Source organism: Melopsittacus undulatus, unplaced genomic scaffold, assembly GCF_012275295.1.
Source record: "Melopsittacus undulatus isolate bMelUnd1 unplaced genomic scaffold, bMelUnd1.mat.Z mat_scaffold_178_arrow_ctg1, whole genome shotgun sequence".
NCBI classification, from domain to species: Eukaryota; Metazoa; Chordata; class Aves; order Psittaciformes; family Psittaculidae; genus Melopsittacus; species Melopsittacus undulatus.
In genome coordinates, this window is record NW_022994137.1 from 88,905 (window position 1) to 110,362 (window position 21,458).

At 38.5% G+C, this 21,458-nt stretch overlaps 1 protein-coding gene and 2 non-coding genes across 3 annotated transcripts; all 3 read left to right on the plus strand.

Moving 5' to 3' along the window:
- The first annotated feature begins 898 nt into the window (after positions 1–898).
- LOC117438369 (nucleosome assembly protein 1-like 4) lies at positions 899–20,450 on the plus strand. Its single transcript, XM_034073909.1, is given in 15 exon segments — positions 899–980; positions 2,804–2,844; positions 4,667–4,698; positions 6,563–6,624; positions 8,166–8,265; positions 9,325–9,466; positions 9,571–9,657; positions 11,188–11,307; positions 12,045–12,116; positions 15,708–15,847; positions 17,830–17,879; positions 17,882–17,974; positions 19,338–19,360; positions 19,974–20,093; positions 20,377–20,450. Coding segments are annotated over 13 exon segments (1,080 nt in total). The 5' UTR covers positions 899–980; positions 2,804–2,844; positions 4,667–4,684; the 3' UTR covers positions 20,434–20,450.
- Positions 9,876–10,003, plus strand: LOC117438370 (small nucleolar RNA SNORA54). Its single transcript, XR_004550722.1, has one exon. It is a non-coding gene; the product is annotated as a small nucleolar RNA SNORA54 (small nucleolar RNA).
- LOC117438371 (small nucleolar RNA SNORA54) lies at positions 13,219–13,338 on the plus strand. The gene has a single exon (XR_004550723.1). It is a non-coding gene; the product is annotated as a small nucleolar RNA SNORA54 (small nucleolar RNA).
- Positions 20,451–21,458: the final 1,008 nt, after the last annotated feature.

Below are 21,458 nucleotides of genomic sequence, written 5' to 3' on the forward strand. Positions count from 1 at the left end.
TCCGGGGGGCCAATGTCCCCGACTGCGCCTTCGGGAAAGGTCGTCTCCCGGAGTGAGAGGCAGAGGTCTTTAGTTCCCGGACAAGCCCCCAGATTGTGGCAAACCTGCTCAGGAATCAACATTTCACGGCCGGGAATGGTGAAGCGAAGAGCTTTTCAATAGCAGCATGCCGGGTGCATCATCCACAGACAGACGAGCCCTCCCGCTCAGCGGGTATTACAGTGTATATACGTTTCTAGGTTTCGTCTCCTGATTACGCCCCCCCTCTTCTGAGAAATGAGTTATTTTCCGCAAACCCAAACCCGTCCCCTCTGGTGGCTCTCGGAGGGTCTCTGGTGGTTGTAGGGAGGAAGGCTCCGAGTCTTCCTCACAAATGAACTTCTGAACTTTGCTTCTGGCGCACGCGTTCAAGCCTTGCAGTTACACAAACTCCTTATCTGTATTGTGGACAGATATTCCTATCACCGACCATAAGCTCCCTTGGCTGGGGCCCACAGCCTGAACTCCCTGCCCTACATACTTTCTGTTCTGCCTATAGCTCACTCATAACAAAACCTGCATTTTTCTCACACAGAAGATATGCAGAGAAACACCGGAGGTGGTTGAAGGACAAGCGGGAGGTCACCTTCCCACGGGGCGGCCCCTCCGGCGGGTGTCGGGAGCGCGCCCCATAGCACGGAACAGCCGCTACCTCCCCCCCCGCCCCGCATCACGCGCTCGGCGCGCGCCGCCAGCCCCGCGCGCGCCCCAGCCCGCTCCCTGATTGGCTGAGGGCCGCGCCGTTGGATAGTCAACATGGCCCGCGTGCGGCGTGGCGGCTGGGGTTCTGCTACTACCAATCAGCGACGGCTTTGTTGGGGGAGGCGCCCGCGCTTCGGCCAATGGGAGGGGGCTTTGTTGTCGGCGGCGCAGCCCCGTGAGCCTGAGAGGAGCCTGGCGGCTGGTGCTGCTGCCTCAGCGGGCGCGGGGGACGCCGGCAGGTGAGGGCATGGCAGGGCCGCTGCGCTCCGCTCCCGGCCTCCTGCTGCGGGAGCGCGGGAGGACTGCCGGGCGGCCCGAGCCGGCCACTGTGACCGCAGCGTGGGGACAGGACGGGCGTGCGGCGGCCTTAGGGCCTGCTCTGGGGTGGAGCTTGGTGTCGGCCCGAGCCGCCTGGCGGGAGGGGCGGGCACGGCCCGGCTCGGCCTGGCAAGGCACCATTTTAAGGTTGGCTTGAGAAGTTCGGACTGAGAGAAAGGGGAGTCTGCGTTACTCTGGGTCAGATGGAATGGGGACGCATCGGTCTCAGCCACACGTATGGCCGCTCTGGCCCGCCCTGTGGAGCCTGGCAGCGAGCCTTCGTTTCCCCGCCCTCTCGGGAAGCGGGGAGGAAGAGGGTGGGAGGGGTGCCTGTTGTTTGTGGTGAGCGGTTTGTCTCTCCGTGGTGCTCGGGTTGAGTCAAACCCGTGTCCGCTTAAGTCAGGTGCAGTTCTGTCGTTTCACTTCATCCACAATCGTGTTAGGGCAGTGTGGGATTTTGGGGATTCAGTTTTTCATTTCGAGGTCCCCGGCGGTTGTTTACCGTATGTAACACCAGCGTTTGTAGGATATCTCTGACTCCGTTCCTGTAACATATACTTACGAAGCTTCAAAATAAAAAGGTGGAGAGACAAGTGTGTGAGTTATAGGTGGAAGGAGAACCATGAGGCAATTTTTTATAAAGCTGTCTCTAACCAAAATAGTATTTCCTGAAGAAAACTTCTAAGATGAGCTTAATTGTTGCTGACGTTCAGGGTTCGTGGAACTGGTAAATAATTTTGTTTCTTTAGACTTCTGGGTTTTATAGCTGTTTCTAATATTTCTTTTTTAAAAAAGGAAGTATCAGACTGTTATGTTTGCTGCTTCCCACAGGGTTGCAGCATCCCTGTGGCTCTAAAACAAGTAATAACTTTCCCTTCTTATTTGTTGTAGTTACAATTAAACAGTAACAGTTGCAGGTATAAGCCTTCCTGGGAGCTCAGGAGGCCGTTAGTTTCATGCTTCGTGTTCTGGTTGTATTTAGAAGGTTTGTAAAACAAGATGTGGGCTTTTTTAGTAGGGAAAACCTAACTCTATGCACTTCCGTTTATGAATGTGCCTTGCTACTGAATGTACTGACTTCTCCTCTAAAGTGGCATCCTTCAGGATGTTGCTTGTGCTTATAATGAACCTTTGCTTTCTTAGTTTGGAACTGATATAATCTAGTGTGCATCATCTGTCTTAGTGAGCATCGAGTTTACATTTTTCTCACTGTTTTAAGTGACTAATTGTGTGTAGCATTTGTGCTAGGCAAATTGCAGTGGCCTGCTTTGTGGGACAAGTGGTTAATGTTTCCCAAAGCTTCATGTCTGCATTAGCCATACGAAAACAGTTAACTGTCCACAAGAAATGAAGATATAAATCTGCCCTTTTATTGGTGGTGGTAGCAATAATAATAATAATACCTTATACTATTATTTTATTGGAGTTCTGGTAGGGTTTTTTGTTTGTTTTTTCTTTTGAATGTCTGCAAATTGAGCTCACTTGCTTGGGAAGTAACTAAGGCAGTAAATGTGAAGGCTCAGTGCTTTGCTGCTGTACGTTTTCAACAAGGTGTGCTCTTAACTTTGCCTCTTTAAAATCACTCTCCTCTCTTCTCCCCTGCCCTCGCCAGCCTTTACCAAGCAGTCTTCTTAGTGACTGTGGTGGTAAAGTCATTGGAAGACATCTGTAATGCAACTTGGAATCACAAGCTGTTTTGTAAGAAAGCTGCTGATATATTTATATATTTCTTTTTACTTTTTAGTTGCTGAAGGAGCAGCTTTGAGGAGCAAAACAAGAATTAAAGTATGTATTTGCACCAGGGAATGTTGGTTTGGGGCTTTTAGGGGGTTTGGCTTTTTTTTTGGTTTGAAATACCTCTTGGTATTCAGGTGAGTGGCTTTTGTCAGAACGTGCCCAATTCATGTGTGCTCCTGTGGAGAATTAAAAACTATTCAAGTTATGGGAGCTTTATGCCATGTTTTCCAAAGATGGATGAGGATGTCAATGAGGATCTTGTCTTCCCTCATAGGGCTGAGAAGTAATTCTCTGTAGGAAATACAGCACAAACAACTGAGCAGAATCATTTATATGAGGAGTGAAACACACCTAGCCTACAAAAAGCCTCGTTTGTTTGTTCCTGGAGTTGACTGTGGTCTGGGCTCATGCTTTTTTTGGTAGATGTTAAGCAAATTTACTTACTGTGGAATAATCCAAGGTATAACTTTAATACTTTTGCAAATTAACAAAGCTTTTCAACTCAAAGTTGTTGTGAAAGTGTTGCTTTTCCAGTTTGGAGCAGGAATGGGTATTTCCAGATGGGAGAGTGCATGTGATCTCTGGGCCCTCTGCTCTGGCTGCCACTCAGGGTGTCATTAGCATTTAGCTTCTTCTTTGGTAGCCCTGTATTGGAAGCTGGCCTAAAGATTAGCTTGCTTGGCCTTTGTAAAATCTCAGAAATCAGACCTGTCAACTCTCATGAATGATGGGAGATTCTTTTTATTCTAAATTTGACTTGCAGACTAACATCTACTTTCTTGCAAGCTTGATAGTGGAAAGTATCACTTGTGCTTCCTGTGTATGGTATGTAGCGATTACTTGGATTTGTGATGAACTGTTTAGAATAGGGTGTGGAAAAATAACCAAGCTGTATTACTAAAATAGGTGTACAGGCTTGGATTTTCACCCCAGTAAAGAAGTAACACTGATATAAATTAGGCAGTCTGTCTCCCTCCGGTTTCTTAGGGGAGCTAATTTAGGTCCTGGGGGCTGCGGTAGCTCTGCTAATCTTGGTTCAAATCATTGCTCGTACCAAGACTTCAGCTTTTGTGGTTCCTCTTTTTTTTTTTTTTTTCACTCCTGATAAATAAATTCAAGGCAAATCTTTATATAGGGGAATCTGCCTGTAGCTGCTGTCAAAAGCCCTTCTTTTGGTAAATAGTTTTCTTTCATCCAGTGTTTTGCTTCTCTTTATCTAGCACCAGTTTTAGCTTGTTATTCAGTATAGTGCAGCAGAAGCAGCTATTCACAAAAATAGCCTTGATTAGACAGGCAGGTGAGGCATATTTGTCTGCTTGGGTCTCATAAGTAAGAAGTCATTCTGAAGTTATAATTAATTTGAACTTCCATTGTTTTCAGATTATGCATAGTAATAGAACATATGCAGAGATTAAAAATACATTATTTACTGTGGTACTGTCAAGGAATTATATCTTCCTCCTTGTCTTGGTTTTTTTATTATTTTTATTTTATTTTTTTTTTTAGCTAACAGAATGCAGCACTAGTGATAATTGTGTTCAGGCTGTGGTACTTGTCTTCAGACTGAAGACTTATGACCTGGTAGAAGTGGATTTGCATCTGGAATACTTAACCCTTTTAAACTTTTTTTTCTGTAAAGTGAAAGCACCTAACAGACTTTTTAAAACTATGAGCAAGTTCCAGTTGGGATTGGGTATTATGGTAGCCATTCGCTTTCCTGTATAAGAGATCATGCATGATGAATTTCTTAGAAAAAAACAGTAGCTGTTAATATTGAGGTTTTAAATGATGATGTGTTCTATTTTCATCTGCTGTTGAGGTAAACAAATTACCATCAAAGTATTTTTAAACAATGTATTTCAACTTGCAGGTGGATACAGACAAACAGATGGCAGATAACAGGTATGTTGGGCTGTTTTCTTGAAGTTAAATCAAGGTAGTTGGAGCCAACTGTATATCTGGTCTTCTGTGGGAGAGTGTTTGTTCTACCTATGAAGAATGGATTACCAAACTTGGCTAATCATAGAATCATGGAACGATTCAGGCTGGAAAGGACCTTAAAAGCATCTAGGTCCAGCTCCCTGCCATGGGCAGCAGTGCCTCACAGTAGCCCATGTTGCCCAAGACTGTCTAGCCTGGCCTTGGATGCTGCCAGGGATGGAGCATTTACCACTTCTTTGGGCAACCTATTCCAGTCGCTCACCAGCCTCACAGTAAAGAACTTCTTCCTTGTATCCAACCTGAACTTCCCCTGTTAAAGTTTGAACCCATCGCCTCTTGGCCTATCACTACAATCTCTGATGTCCCTCTCCAGCATCCTTGTAGGCCCCCTTCAGATATTGGAAGGCTGCTATGAGGTCTCCATGCAGCCTTCTCTTCTCTAGGCTGAACAGCACCAACTTTCTCAGCCTGTCTTCATGCGGGAAGTACTCCAGCCCCATGATCATCCTCATGGCCCTCCTCTGGACTTGCTCCAACAGCTCCATGTCCTTATGTTGAGAACACCAGAGCTGTATGTTTTACCACAAGTGGGGTCTCACGAGGGCAGAATAGAGGGGCATGATCACTTCCTTCGACCTGCTGGTCATGCTTTTGATGCAGCCCAGAATAACATAGTCTTACAGGAATTAAATGGCTTTTTTTTTTTTCTAACTAGACTGTGTTTCCTTACAGCAAGGACAAAATGCTTACTTCATACATACAGGAGAAGCTGAGATTGTAGTGTATCAAATACAGAATTCCTCTGTTCTTGGATTAACATAATTTGTATTGTCTTAATTCAGTTTTCAACATTCATATTCAGTGTCTCTTCAAGCCCTCAGACAGTTTAGTCCTCAGTGTTTCTCTGATCTGTATGATTTAAGCATGCAGAAGGCAGTGTTCTGTTTTCTAGTTTTAATTGCATTTTCGGAATAAATAACAGTGGTGTTAAACTGGTATAAATGGATATGTGATGCTAGCCTTTCAGGGGTGAGCTGGACAAGCTAGTCTATCTGGTAACTAATAATACCCAAATATCCATTTTGCCTGTATTGTATCTTTGCTCCTTTTGCATTTGAGTTAAGGTTAATTTCAGCAATACCCATTCCATATTTTGCAACCTACAAATTAACAGAGAAAAACACGGAAAGCTTGGTGGTAATTGACCTGTTCTGGGCCCTGTCTTTCTTCAGCATAGGAAGTTTCATTGAAGACATTAAGGCAGAGAGGTGGGGAGGACAGGTTGTTTTCTTAGAGTAGAAGCAAATGTTTTTAATAATAATTGAAACACTTGCCATAGAAATTTGGAGTAGAGCTTTGATTTCTTCTTCATCTTCCATTCTTACCTGAATCTGTTCTCATGTTTTCCTTTATCACTTACACTAAAAGGGTGTCTTGTATTTGTCATTTGTGAATAATGACATCTTCCTGTTCAGAGTGACCCAGTACAGAAGAATAGTCAGCCAGGCATTCACTTAATTAGATTAATAGATCTGTCAAATGTGGTTTGGTTTTATATGGCCTTTTTGTGTGTGTGTGTTGTGTTTTGTTTTTTCAGTTTTTTTTCTCCTTTTGCATCCTGTTCATCTGAGGAGAACTAGCTTCATATCCAAATATCCCAGTTCTGAGAAGCTTGAAGACATAAATACATGTCTTCTATAAATGAGTATGGTACTAAAACTTGTCCTGTAGTAAACACTGAAAAAATTGAGACTACATTTGTTCTTAAATGCTAAAATTTTTATGAAGGGATGCCTTTTTAACATTACAGTTTTAATTCTTTTAGTAAAACAGAAGATACTGCTTCAGATTCCGTGGAGGCTGCTAAAAATGCAAGCAACAAAAAAGGTAAAACTGCATAGTAGTAGGTGACATTACAAATGTGTTTTGTACAGTTGCTTTGTATATTGAAGCTTCTTTATCCATGGTTCCAAAATCTTTACAGTCAAAACTACACATATGTTCCCTACTGAAAGAAAAGCAATGGCTTCTAGTTTAACTGTTCACTTTCTGATGTTTTCCATGTTTATTGCAGCCAAGAACAAAATAGAGTCTATATTTTAGTGACAGTGAAAGTATTTTTGTGCATGTTGTGGCTAGGATGCCTGTCTATGCAAGTGTCTGATAAGTTTTTGTGCAAGTAAGGCTGTATAGACTAGCTTTTAACAACATGTAATCTTTATCAGCATAATTATTAAAAATAAGCAGTCCCATATTTGTGCTAGCTCTTCACTATCTTGTATATAGGAAAATGCATTTTCGTAATATGTCTTCTGAGGTTTTTTATTCTTCGTTTGGAAGGTCTGCAGATAGCTGTTGAATAATGTTTTTCAGATAAACCTGTATGTGGAAAAGCTACAGTCCCATTGCTATTAACTCAGAGGCTCAAATTTACAAGCTATAATGAAATACATTTTACATGCATGGTCATCAAATCACAGAATCACAGAATCCCAAGGGTTGGAAGGGACCTTGAAAGGTCATCTAGTCCAACCTCACTACTTAAAAAAAAATAATTGCCTTTGTGACAGGCAATTGGAAATAACATATAAACTGGTAGACACCATTGAGTCATTCTTATAGTCAAGTTACATTCAGAAAAAACAACAGCCCCAACAAACAATAAAACAACACACAAACCCACCTATATAAAAGCTTCACCAAGTTAGTGTGCTGTGCATTTTATTGGTTTTTAATGTCTGGGGAAAAGAACAGTGAGAAAGAATGGAAGGATTTAAAAAGCAGATGTCTTCCTACTGTGCCCATCTGCGTGGTTATTGGTAAGGATTTTTAACTCTTAACCAGAGGCATTTTTTAGATCTGACCTCCCATAAAAATGGCCTTCTGTGAACTATTGTGGTGACTGAGGGGTCTTGCAGATTGAAGAAGTATCCTGATGTAAAAAAATAAGTAGTTATCAAGAAACAGTCATAGTGCTATCCTGCTGTGTTGTACAGTGCACAGTTTCCATAATTTTTTCAGGAGTCAGTCTAACTGGAAAACAGGAAGTATAATTCAGTAATTCTCTGGCAAATTTATGCGTGGTTTATAAGCTACAGCTGATATAGAGAGAGAATTGAGAAACTCATATTTTGCACTTTCTTACATGAAGTTGGCTCATGTCATCAGTGCATCATGTCATCTTTGCTTCTGAAAGCAAAGATTTGACATTTAAAAAAGAAAGGCACGTTTTATATCACTATCCAATTTTATCTTTCTGAAATCTCATCTTGAGGTAATTTTGCTTGAGTTATTAGTTAATGATAATGGTGCTGTTTGGGATCTGGAAAATATTTTTTTTTACTATGACTACAGTAAGACACACATTATGACAAGAGTACTACAAATATATTCAGATTTGTTTTAAAAATGGTTTTCTGTCTTCATAGAAAAGCTGTCAGACCAAGTGATGCAAAATCCCCAGGTCCTGGCAGCTCTGCAGGACCGTCTTGACAACACAGCGCTGACTCCTTCAAGTTACATTGAGACGTAAGTACAGGGCATAATAAAAGTCTTGAATGGCTGAAAGTATAGTAGAATATTATTACTGTGTAATTAAGTTAGGAAGTTAGACCAAATGATATACTTAAGAAGAGTGGTTGATTTAAACAATGATTCATGGTGGCCTACTTCTGGAAGGAAGAGTTAAGTTTCAGTTGACTTAACACAAAATTGCAAACAATTTTTCTGGTTCAGTATTTTTCTTGGCTATCACTTGTTTTTGTGGGGGGTTTTTTTGTGGTTGTTTTTTGGTTTTTTTTTCCTTAGAAATATGTGTAGTCTGTTCTGTTCCACTCTCTCCCCTTCCCCATTTGCCTTCTGTGACCTGTATTCTGTCAGGGCATGCATGTCATTGGTTGATAACTTCCGTAAGATTCTTCTTCAACATGTAGTGGAAAGTCCAGGACCTATAAATCCCTAGTTCAAGGCTTAGTTTCCTGTTAACTGTAGATGTATAAAATCTTGCCTTTAGCAGGTATTTGTGCTTTTATTTCTTGACTGGAAATAGCTGATAGACCATTCTTTTTGGGGGAGGGTGGGGGTGTGTTAAAAAATAAAAATAAAAAATCCCTAAACAAACAAAACACACCAAGAAAAAACAACCCCAAAATTGTATAAAATTTCTTTTTACCTGAATATATTTAATTATTTAATAACTTAAAATACAGATGGGGAATGTGTACTTTTCTGAGTGTGATCCACAAATCAAAACATTCCCTTGTGGAATCCACAGTTCTTATTTGTCATAGATAGATCAGCACAACTTGGTCTCAAAGCTTAAGTGTAAACGAAGGTATCAATCCCAGATCTGTGAACTACACAGGAAGGGTGATGGCCACAGGGTATGGAACAGAAAACACCTTTAAGAACAACATGGATAGGAGAGGATACTTTAAACTTTTTGAGATAGGATTTGAAGACATACTTATGTTTGATACAAGCCTTTTATTTAAAGATTGCACTCAGTTACAAGCTTATTTTACAGTAATTTGTTAAATAATGCTGAGGCAACTATCTTCTGATCTTAATAAATTGTTTGCTTTTTAGTTTACCAAAAGCAGTGAAAAGAAGAATTGATGCCTTGAAACAGCTACAGGTGAAATGTGCCCATATAGAAGCTAAATTCTATGAAGAAGTACATGATTTAGAGAGAAAATATGCAGCACTGTATCAACCCCTTTTTGATAAGGTGGGAAGACCATGTATATAATCTGTCTCCTTCTCCTGAGTTATTTCTGTTTGCATATATGTAATTCCACATTGTCAACTACATTCCTGATTTTTCCAATACAGAGAAGAGAATTCATTAATGGAGAAGCTGAACCCACAGATGCAGAGTCAGAATGGCACAGTGAAAATGAGGAAGAAGATAAACTAGCTGTGAGTACAAATTGAGTAATGAACTACAGATATATCAGGTTGTGAGAATTAATTCCTGTACAGTGTTTTCCATTGAAAGACTCATCTTTTGGAAATAAAGGTCTTACAATTAATGGGCTCATGTGATGAAACACTGCTATATCCAGTGAAAGCCTTTAAAAGTTTAGCTTTTTTTTTTTCCCATTTGAAACTTGAGTGAATTGGAAAGTTGCCTTTGTTTGCACTGTTCGTAACCTGTTAACAGTATCTTTCTGATAATGGGTTCCATTCCAGTGCTATATGATACCCCAAGGTAATAAAAGGCTGGCTGTTTGTCTGCCTGACCGCTTTATTTTGGGAGACATAATTAGCTTGCTTTTCCATAAATACAGATTAAGCACATCACCTAGACATAAAATTAAATTGACCTAATAAAATGAATTCTGGCTGGTGGATTCCTACTTGCCTGTTGAGTAGGAGCTAGATGTAGGCGAGACAATATTTGTAGGCTGCCTTTACTCTCTTAACATAATTTTTTGAGGTGTATGCTCATGGCTTCTTTGTCTCGGAGAAGCTTACAGTGCTGAGTTTGCCATTCTGTCAGGCTTTCTCTGCTTTTTTCCTTGGCATGTTTTCCTTCAGGTTCCTTTGGATGCCGTTTTGTATATAAAGCAAATTGTTCTTTGTTTTTTTACTGATCTCAAGAGATTTAGCATGACATGGTACTCCATATGCATAAGCAAAAAAAGTTTGTTAGGCTTTCTCTAAATACAGCATTGACAAGCCATCTTCCATGCAACTATAGGATCAGAACCATGTCTAGGTAGCAGGTAAAATGCTGCTTTGTATTCCTGGATAGTCATAACCCAAGTAGCTGCTGTTAAGATGATCTTGTGTATTTGCTGCTATCTAGTGGCATGAAAGTAAAAGTGCAATACAACTAGTTCAGACTGCCAATTTCCAGGTTTTGGAGGGATGGAGAAGTGATTTAGTCATTCTTCTTTTCTATAATACTTGATATCACTTATGTATCGGGGATCCTGTGTCACAAATATTACTAATTAAAGACTACAATGATGAAAAATAACCATGAAACCCAATCTTACCAACTATTCTGCAAAATTGGGAAGCCAAAACAGTACTTCTGAGGGGCAAACCTAAAATTTAAGGTTTTAGATGAAACAGTGGTATGTGAAGCTATAGGAAATAGATTAATAGAAAAGTAGGAATGTATTTATATTTTTCTGTTTGTATAAAGATAGAATTTTTTTAATACTTTCTGTTTGTCAAGTCATTGAAACTGTTACTAGGGCTATTTAGTCATGGTACAGAAGAATTCCAAATAGGTTGAAAGTAAATCTGAATTAAATGTATGTATGTTTAGTTGTGTAAATAAACCTCGTGTCTCTTAATTTATAGAAAAACAGTGTAAATTTTAAATGTTCCTTAAGCACAGCTTTTAATATGGCAAATGTTTTGTACATCTATCTCTGTTTATTAAATAGATTGAGAATTTTTAATTTTTTAAATTTTTCTGTATTTGTTTTGCAGGGAGACCTGAAAAATGTAGTGGTAATAGAAGAAAAAGCAGAGGAGGCAAATGTCAAAGGAATTCCAGACTTCTGGTTTACCATCTTTAGGAATGTAGATATGCTAAGTGAATTAGTACAAGTAAGTTTTTCCTCTGAAATGAATAATTTTTCTGATGTCTTTAAACAAATTAGTAATTAATACTAAGTGCTTATGGAATGTGTGTGAGACACCACATCTTTGAGTCTTCAGAATCCCTAATGTTATTCCTAAAGATGCTTGAAAGGTTAATGAGAGACAAGCAGAACAGCTGACCCAAAGTGCTAAACACTGTGTATGTTTAGGAAAGGATCTTTAAGAACATTTGCTAGATAGTAAAATGCAAGTTTATGTACTACTTACAAACAGCCGTTCCCCCGTGGTTTTGTTAATTTCGTCCATAAAGGATTATTTTGCACTGATATCATGAGCGTACACATAGATTGGTTGAATTAATGTTAAATAGCCTATGTGGTTTTGCCCTCAGTTACATTAATGCTTTTGGTACTGTTAAGGAAGAATTCTCTGAAGTGACTCTTTCTATGAATCTCGCCAGCCGTTAATATTCTGCAGGAGTTTAATTTCAATATGTTCATGCAGCCTAGCATGGTAGCAGCTTTATTTATTGAAGATGAGACCTAACAACTCAGAATTTGGCACAGGGTATTTGCAACTGCAATTAAGAAATTTGGATCAAAATCTGAACTTTGTTGAATAATTACAAGGTTGGTTTGTTCTTTTTCTTAACAAGTTGAACAAAAGAGAGGTAGCTGGGTTACAATTTTGTTCTTCTGAATATTGCCTGCTGAATAGAATTTTTAATTATTTTTTTTCCTTAGGAATATGATGAACCTATCTTGAAACATCTGCAGGATATTAAAGTCAAGTTTTCTGAACCTGGACAGCCTATGGTGAGTTTTCTGTAGTTGTTTCTCATGAAGATTGTAGTTACGAAGTGAACAGCATTTCAAAATTCTTATTCCACTATTTTTGACTGGTGTGTGTGGGGAACTTCTTTGTAGGCTAATATCTTCATGCTTTCCTGAACCTTTACCCTTTCATTCTTGGACATCTGTGGTATCATTGTAGTTTCTAGATAAAAATTTTAGGTGAATTCCATCTATTTTTTATTTTCTTTTTATCTCTTAAATTTCAAATTAATTGCTAATAAAGTTACATGGCTGCTTTTGGTTTGAAAATGAATTGCAGAAAAAATTCTAGGTGCTACTTGCTATACTGAATATAGTGTAGTTACATGACTTAATCAAAAACAATGATGATGGATGCTGTGGAAAGGGTAGGAAAATATTAGTCTTTTAAAAATGTACCTTATGAGTAACTTCAAAACTACAACTTTGCTTTTTTGCTGGTTTGTTGTTGTTTTTTTTTCCCAAAATTGTTTTTCTGTTTAATTTCAGTGTACAGAAACAGATACGGTGTTTGAAAAGAAGCTGTTTTTTTGCTTGTTTAGTTCATGCAGGCTGTACTTGAACTCCTTTGGAGGGGGGGGGCAGGGAGAAAGGTGGGATTTGAGCTTACACGTCCTTTCTTTAAACTTTATTGTTGTGGCTTTCTCCTTATGTTTGGTATTTTTTGTTTTGTCTTGTGGAGTTACAGTTTTCTGATAGAAAAAATTATTCTTTATTTTAGACTAAATGCCTTTTAAGTATTATAAAGGATGGTAACAGCTGAAACTAAGTATTTGGTCTTGGGTTTTTTGGTGGATTTTTGTCCTCATTGTTCTGTGTCCTCAACTGTTTTTCTGCTGTTAGTACCAAGTAATACACTTCGATAATAGGTAAAGGAAGTAGTATGGACACAGAAGAGCACAAAGTATTCTAAGAATACTGTATTCTGAGAAGTTGGTCATTTCTCTCTTGAAGCATATCTGTGGGTGTTTGGGTGATTTGGGAATAGGTGTTTTGCCTACAGCATTGTTGTGTTCTCATTCAGCTTTGTATTACAGTACCTTAAGTTGAAGAGCTGCTCTTAAAACAGTAGATTTATCTTGTCTTGCACTGTTCGTAACCTCTGACAGCATGTTTCTGTGAATAGGTTCCATTCCAGTGCTGTATGAAATCCAGTAACAGAAGGCTGACAAACTCCATGTCCCTTCTGTATTTGGAGACAAAAGGATGCATTCCTAACTGCTTGAATGAAACCTGTTGTCCAGTTTGTGTGTGACTGTCTTGTCTGAAATGCTCTGGCTGTTGAAAATTGGTGCAGCAGTGGTAGCTTTGTACTGTAAGAAGTTCACATACCAGTGTGCAACAAATACAGTAATTCTGCTTGGGATTGGGCTTTGCCACTAGAAGATATACGTGATAGTTAGGAATTCTTTGATTTACTGTTGACCCAAAGTGATGAACTGTAGTTATGGTCAGATTTACATGGCTACAGTTACGATGCTTCAAAATTCTGTTTGCTGTAGCCTATATATAAACTTTTATCTGCATGAAACGTAAGGAATTCCCTTGCAATTTTTTATTTATTTGTAATTTTGTGAATAAATGTACATATGTTTGTATAAATATAATTTCTCCTTGTATGTATTTGGACATTGGGATTAACTAGCATGCTCAGACCTGGATGATGCATCTGGGTATAATTCACTAGCTTGAAATAAGAAAGTTCTCTGGGTTTTGGGGTGGTCGCCTGTTTTTGTTGATTTTTTGTTTTGTGGATTTAATTTTTTTATTTTGTTTAACTTAATGAGAATATCTCATACTACACGGAAAATAGAGAAATACATACTACAAAGGTAAACTGGTGTCAAAAGGAAGGTTGTCCAAATAGACTACTGGAAATGTCTGCTAATTAGCAGGGATAGAATTAAACACTGAAATGCAGTCTCTGCAGACATTTTTGTCCTGCTAGTCCTTGGGATCCTGCATGCTAGTTCGTGCCACTGGTTACCTGTTTATAACCCCACTGATGATTTGTGGGGTTATTTGGGTAGAAGTGGTAGCCGTGGTGGCAGTTGAGCTGAGTTTGTAAGTCTTCCCCTGAGCATGTTTGCCAGAGAGATTAGCCTTAGCTGAAGACACTTGCAAAACCATACTAGCTGTCTTGAATTGGTTTAAAATGGAAGTGAAGCTGAAATAGGCTATGTGAAGCCAACAGATACTCCAGTACACATATCGTTCCAGTCTCCATCATTCCTTAACCACTGTCTTTTCAAATTTCAGCCATATGAGTTGATTCATGGGGTCTTAGACTTAAGGGTCTTTGGGTAATGAGTGAAGGATAAATATTTTTGAATAGGCTGTTGTCCCTAGATTTAGTTATCCTGTCTGCACATGGTGGGCCTTCAAAGAGAGGATGGCAAGACAGACTTAGGTGATAACAGATGGTTTTCTGGCCAGAGTCTGAAGAATGCCTGGGGAAGTATATTCAAGGCCAGTGTTTCTGGCACTCATCTGTTATGTATGCAAGGTCTAGTTCCTACGGCATGTTGTTGGAGGAGTAAATAAGATATTTAAAGTAATGTTCTGCATGCTGTGGCTGTGCAGCAGGTATAGTGATGTGGAGGGGGGTTGACTTTCAGTCGCTCTTTGTTGTTGAACTCACCTGGGGTTTTTTTCCTCTTTCCAAGAAACTAAAGCAATGCTGCTGAAAAGTTTTGTTTCCCCTGTTCCAAGGCAATTTGAGTTTTGTTTTACTTTTAAATAGTTCATAGTTGATCCTGAGTGCAAAGTGGGCATATATAGCATTGTGTAAGCAGTTTTGAAGCTTTACAGATTTGAAAATTTATGCATTGTGTATGCTGCAGTTTCCATAGCTGGAGCCTTTTGTTTTCATGAAAGAAACTGAATTTCTGCAGACAATTTGCAGGTACCACAGGAGGCTCAAACATAAGCAGGCAACACCTGCTTCAGGCTGTAAACTGTCAAGACATGTATAATCTTAGGCTTCAGGTTAGAAAGTCGTGTTGGGTCTGGGATTTTCTGTTCTTAGATGGGGGAAAAAGAAGTCTGGCTCATGGTGGAGTGCACCATTTACAGGCTTCTGCAGTCTAAAAATTTTTAATTGAAAATAAGGTCTCTTTCAATTTCTTAAGATAATGACATTGAATGATCAGAGTGGGGAGTAGCAGAATCTGATGGTGTTAAGTCTGACGTCAGAATGACTTCCAAGTAAGAACTTCATCACCATAGTCAAAGGAAGATGGCTAGGCTGCCATGGAAGATGATACCAAGACTTTTCTCAAAGTATTTATTTCTAAGATTGCTTTCAAGACAGCAGTTCTTTATGTAAAGATGAATTAAATGTAGCAATTATCTGATTGTAATTTGAATGTTAATACCAGCCAAGATTGTTCTAGCTTCCTGCATGTTCAGAATTGGTTAACATGTTTCATTTCCTGCTTCTACTGTAGTTCAAAAGATATGTTTGCCCTCAAATTCTTACTTTCTCCTGTATTCAGAGTTTAATGGTAATTCTGTTGATGCACTTTCAAAGATAAATATTAGTGGTAACATTATAATGGAACTTTCTTCTAGTCTTTCTCATTAGAGTTCCACTTTGGGCCCAATGACTACTTTTCTAATTCAGTCCTAACAAAAACATACAAGATGAAGTCAGAGCCGGACAAGACGGATCCCTTTTCATTTGAAGGACCTGAAATAGTTGACTGTGAGGGGTAAGGAAAACTTGATACTTAAAAACTTCTGAAATAATCAAATTTTTGAGATGCTGTTTTATCTTACTGTGATAATGATTAATGAAGGTAAAACTTTGATTATTATCTTAGCTATAGCATGCAGAAGTAATATATACATGGAAATACATGTTTTAACAGGGTGAGCATTTTAAATCTTACACATTTCAAGTTCAGTAATTGCTAATGAGGTAACAAGCCTTTTATTTCCCGATAACTAGGTAGATTGATTTTAGTAATTACACCTCATAGACCCCCATGCTCTGTCAGAGAAGTAGTCTTAAACTGTTTTGGATTCTTGCTCATCTCAGCAGTATTTATTTCAGCAGTACTTTTGATTTGGCAGGATTGGGTGATACGTGATTAGGTCTTTCAGCCTGTTTTGAGGCTGAAACATACTGACCATGCAGTTTGGTTCTGGCAGCTATGGCTAATGCAGCTTTGCAAAATGTGTTCAGAAACACTGTGGGATGGTGAATTCTCATGTCTCTTCTGGAAGTCTAGTGAGTTGGACATGACATGGGTTTTATTTGGGTAAAATATTGTTCTGTCCAACCTAACCCTTTTTCTTCCCCTTTCTCTGGTTTATAATCAGTGTTCAGTGCTGCAGCAGAGCTGACCCAACTGAAAAATGGTTTTGAACCTTAATTTTCTTAGCTTCCTTGATGTTTTCTCTGATATTTTTGGGTGCGTTTTTTCTTTGTTTTTTGACCCCTTAAAGGATGTGTTTCTGGGTTTCAGTGGGAGGTTTATTTTGTTGTGTTTAGATTTTGAGGGGTTTGGGTTGAGGTTGGGAGTGGAGGGTTTTTTGGGGTGTGTGGGAGTTTTGGTGTTTTTTTTTCCTTTTTCCTTTTTTTTGGTGGGGGGGTGTGTTTTTTTCTTTTGAGGTGTGGGGTTTTTTTTTGGTGGGTTTTTTCATTGGTTTTGGGGGGTTGTGTGACTTGATTTTTGGGGGGTTTGGTGGGGAGGGTTTTTTGGTTGTTTTGGTTTGTTTTTTTGTTTTGCTGTTTGGCTGGTTTTTAGTACTAAATACTTGTGTTCTTGAAGGCATCCTGGCAACCTCAAAAACTTTTGGCTATTAGTGCTACATATTGGCTTTGAATTGAATATTCACCCACTGTAAGGGAAGATGCAGCAACCCTTGATGAGGGTTTGTAGATACTGGAATAAGTAGAGGAGGAAAACATTTCTTTTGATGTTTTATACAGGTTAAATTTAAAAACTGTTGACTTTGACTATTTGTCTGTAGGACAAGGTATTTTGAGTTGCATGAGGGTTACTGTGACACCATTATTTCCATTAGAAGAGAGCTGTCTGTGTTTCACAACTCATTCTTTGCCATGTGCAGTTTTGGGTTAAACTATGCGTGGATAGAGACTTAACTGAGATGAAGGTGTCCAGTTTGCACAGTAGCAGAAAGGAACTTGAAAAGTAGGCTCTTTCTAGCTTGCTATACGTGACTGGCCAGTTCAGTCCTGAGCACTGCACTTTGGAGAGCTGAAATGTACCTCTCCCTGTCTGCTCCGTGTGTTTTATTTTTAGGGTAACTGGTTGCTGCCTTGGTCTGTAGTGAGAGGGACGTAAATGTATTGTTTTCTGCTGCTCCAACTGTTGGAAGAGTAATTCTCAACTGATAAGATTTTAGGAATAGCTTAAATTATGTCCTTGGTTACAAAACTGCAGTAGTTGGGGCAAAGACGTAGTAAAGTGTAGGGTGGCGGCAGTGATTAGTATGTGAATTGTTTAGCTTTTCATTTAGGGGAAAAGTTTCCTATGTCCAAAATTACACATAGTCCTCTAGCAAGTACATTTCGTCAAGTAGATTCAGTTATGAGTGTGTAAAACTGGCTTTATCTAAAGAATAAGCAGTCTTACAAGTCTTGATACTTGTTGCTCTAATGCTCAGTTCTTTATTTTCACTGATGTCACTTTGTTGAAATGCTGTCTCCACATGTTGCCTCTAGGTGTACTATTGACTGGAAGAAAGGAAAAAATGTTACAGTTAAAACAATCAAGAAAAACAGAAACACAAGGGTCGAGGCACAGTTCGAACAATTACTAAACAAGTACCCAATGATTCTTTTTTTAACTTCTTCAGCCCAATAAAGGGTAAGCTTGGAAACTGAGAATTTAGGATCCTTAAAATATGTTGGTTTATTTTCATGTATTCTTATTTATACAACTTGAGCCTATAAAAGATTTATGTTGCTGCATTGTATGTTTTCTTCTAACCATGCGAAGGTAGCAAGCTACAGCCCATCCAAACAGATTCTGTCTGATGTTATTCTCTAGAATCTGGCTATTAGGTGTGCTGTGTGAACAGGGTTCATAGTATAAAAAAGAGTCTCATGTAGAATCTCCTGAAGAAGTTGACTTGTTTTTTACACAGGATGGCTCCATGCATCAATTTGAAATTTTTAACATGTAAAAGAAAATCTTACAGTGTTGGTCAAGTTATAACATATCAGCTTCATTTAAACCTCCATGTTAAGTGACAGAACTTCCTGTGATTTATTCTGTGATTTATTATGTGACTCCTAGTGCTCTGTATGTACCTTCCTAATTTTCTTAGTTACCAAATGTTAGATGTGTACTCACATACTTAAAATAATTCAGGTGGACTCCAAAAATACTTCTTCGTGATACATATCCCATTGTACTCTTCCCAAACATGAATGGAAGAAGCAGTTTACTTTGTGGACTTCAGAGATGTACTTAAGAAAACGGACATTAGTTCTTGATTCAGTCATGGGCTATTATGAGCTACCTGTCCCTTGTAAATGCTGATGCAAATGGCTTTTTACATGGGGATAAGAAACAAGTGATAAGTGTTTCTGATGTTGGAGTTTGCTTGGTACAGAATACCTTTTAACTTAACTGACTTTATTATTTGTTTTTGTTAAAGTAGTTGCTGCTTTCAGAAGGGGTTGGAGATTTGCTTGCCCCATGATGGTTTTGTATTGTTTTTTGGGTTTTGGTTTTTTTAAATACTTCACATACTTTGCAGTAGCTATATAAGAAAGCTATAAACTGTGTAAAGACTATGAATTTCTGTCAGCAGTTGATGCTTGCATTTTCAAGTTGACAACAGACTGAGCCAGATTATAATTTTCACAGTAGGATCAGAGTAGATTCTGAGATGGCACCTGAGTAGAGGAGAAAATACGGTTTTGGTTGTGAGTTATTGGTTTGGGTTTTGTTTGTTTGTTTGTTCATTTGTTTTTAAACAAACAAAATTCTACCCTCTTCCATACTGGCTACAGTATTGGGCATCTTCTCAAACAGGTGCGTTTACTGAGGGTTTAAAATAAATTGGAATTGTCTTACAGGTTAAATAGCTAACTTCTGAAGGACTTTATAACTCCAGTATTTTCTAGTATGAGAGTCTTTATACTGTGTTTTGTTGTCTTTAATATTGAGGTGGGTAGATTATGCAAACTATTCTAAAATTTACTGTCTTTTCTTTTTACAGTATCTGCTGATGGAGAGGCACTGGTAAGCTTACGTTTATGAAATTGCACAATCGCTCGTTGCTGTACCTTTTTTGCTGAATATCTCTATGGTGACACTGTTTGGGTTTCTTCTATTAAACTCCTTGTGTTTTTTATTGTCATTTTTGCTTTTGCAAAAGCTGAGCTTTGCCTTCTTAAAATGAAATATATTGTTGCCTTCTCTAATTGTGTTATTTTGCTGTTACACATCTTGCTAATTCAATACATCTGTAATAATCAGTGCTGGGAAGTAGTTATTTTCTCTAGCCACTCAGTACTACTGTGTGGCTAGAATCTGGCTTTAAAAAAGAAAATCCATCTGAAGCATTTTGAATGATTCTGTAATGTCGTGTCAGAAACAGCGAAGTTTATAAGAGCTTCTTCAATAGAAGGTATTTCAGCAAGTCAGTACCTTGCATACAGAAAGTAGGAAGGTGGATTTAGACTTGCCATATTTCTTTTATTGTTTTGAAGCCTACTATACTGAAAGTACACATGACCTGAAGGTTGATGTTGATGACAGTATGATGTTTCTCAAATCTGTAACTTTGAAATACTTGTGATATGCCACAGAGGAGCAAACAAATTTTTAGTAGAAAAACTGTCTTGCTTTACAGGATGAAGATTCAGAGTTCACTTTAGCAGCAGATTTTGAAATTGGACACTTCTTCCGTGAAAGGATAGTCCCTCGTGCTGTGCTTTATTTCACTGGGGAAGCTATAGAGGATGATGATAATGTATGTATGCTATCAGCATTTTGCTTATTGGTCACCACGTAGATAGCAACACTATCCTTCTTGTCTGGTTAGTATGTAGTATTAATTACATAAGAATAACAAAGAACCTGAAGAGATTCCTATTACTAAGGAACAGGAAAGAGTCATTCAAATTGCTATGAATTATGAATCTTTGCTTCTGGAAGTGACTTAGTTTCAGTTACTGTGTTTGAATATGCTATTACTGCAGAAGATTTTATGCAAATATTAGCAGGGCTAATAAAACCTTGGATTTGTCTTTCAGTTTGAAGAAGATGAAGAAGGTGAAGAGGAGGTGAGATGCATACTGTATCTTTTATAGATAACTAATTACCTACTGTGTTTTCGTTCCATAAATAGCATTACATGGAACAGAAAATAGTTGTTCATAAATGTTCTTGTATATGATACCTCTTTCCAAGAGATTTCATGACTTACAGAATCTATGACTGTTTTTTTGCTTTCCACAAGAACATTTTTCCAGATTTTTCTAGTATTTTTTAAGTACCTGTTACTTAGGCAGTAGTGGAATTTGGCTGTCAGCTTGTAGTTGTCATAAACATAAGACAGGGCCTTGCTGAATGTAAGGTAAAAAAGGAAAAGCATGCAATTGCTCAGGGTGAAGCTTAATTTAGGCTGCAGTTTCTCATATACCTGAAGCTTTGGTCTCTTTACGGTAGTGTTGTCTGAATACAAACACTATACTGTTAAAAGGCTTTGCACAAAGCCACTAAATGATACCATGCTTAAATGAACTAATACCTTTTGCAGGTAATTATGTTTTTGTTTTATTGCTTCTACTGTAGTGGTCTTGCTCATTGGTTAAAGACACAACTGACTGGGAAGCTCGCCATAGTAGAGTACATCAGAAGTTATCAAGCTGGGGGTCTAATGTAAGCTGGCAGCCTTCAGCATGCAGTCTCTTTTATCTCTTTGCAAGTTGTGATACAAGCTGCTGGGCTTGGGCTCTTGAGTGACCAACACTTTCTTACTGGGCCTTGATAGAAGTGTATACTTAATCTGTCTCCTGTATTTAGGTGTGTGTACAACAGTGTGCAAAAATCCTGTGCAGGAGTACGTAGCTTGGCTGTAGTAGCTCCAAATAAACAGGCTCTTTAGAAGGAGGTAAAAAAACAAAGAACAAATTAGACATACATACTTACTGCCAAAACTGTAAAATTCCAAATAATGTCAGGTAAAATTTAAATATTGCTTGGAAACTGCAGCAGCTTATGTAGGAAGGTTGCCTTAAGCCATGCTGAATCTTTTTAAATCTGTGTTTTTAAACTTTTTTAAAATTTTTGCTTTAAGATTTTAAAGATGCAAAATTCTTTTAAGTCAACCCAA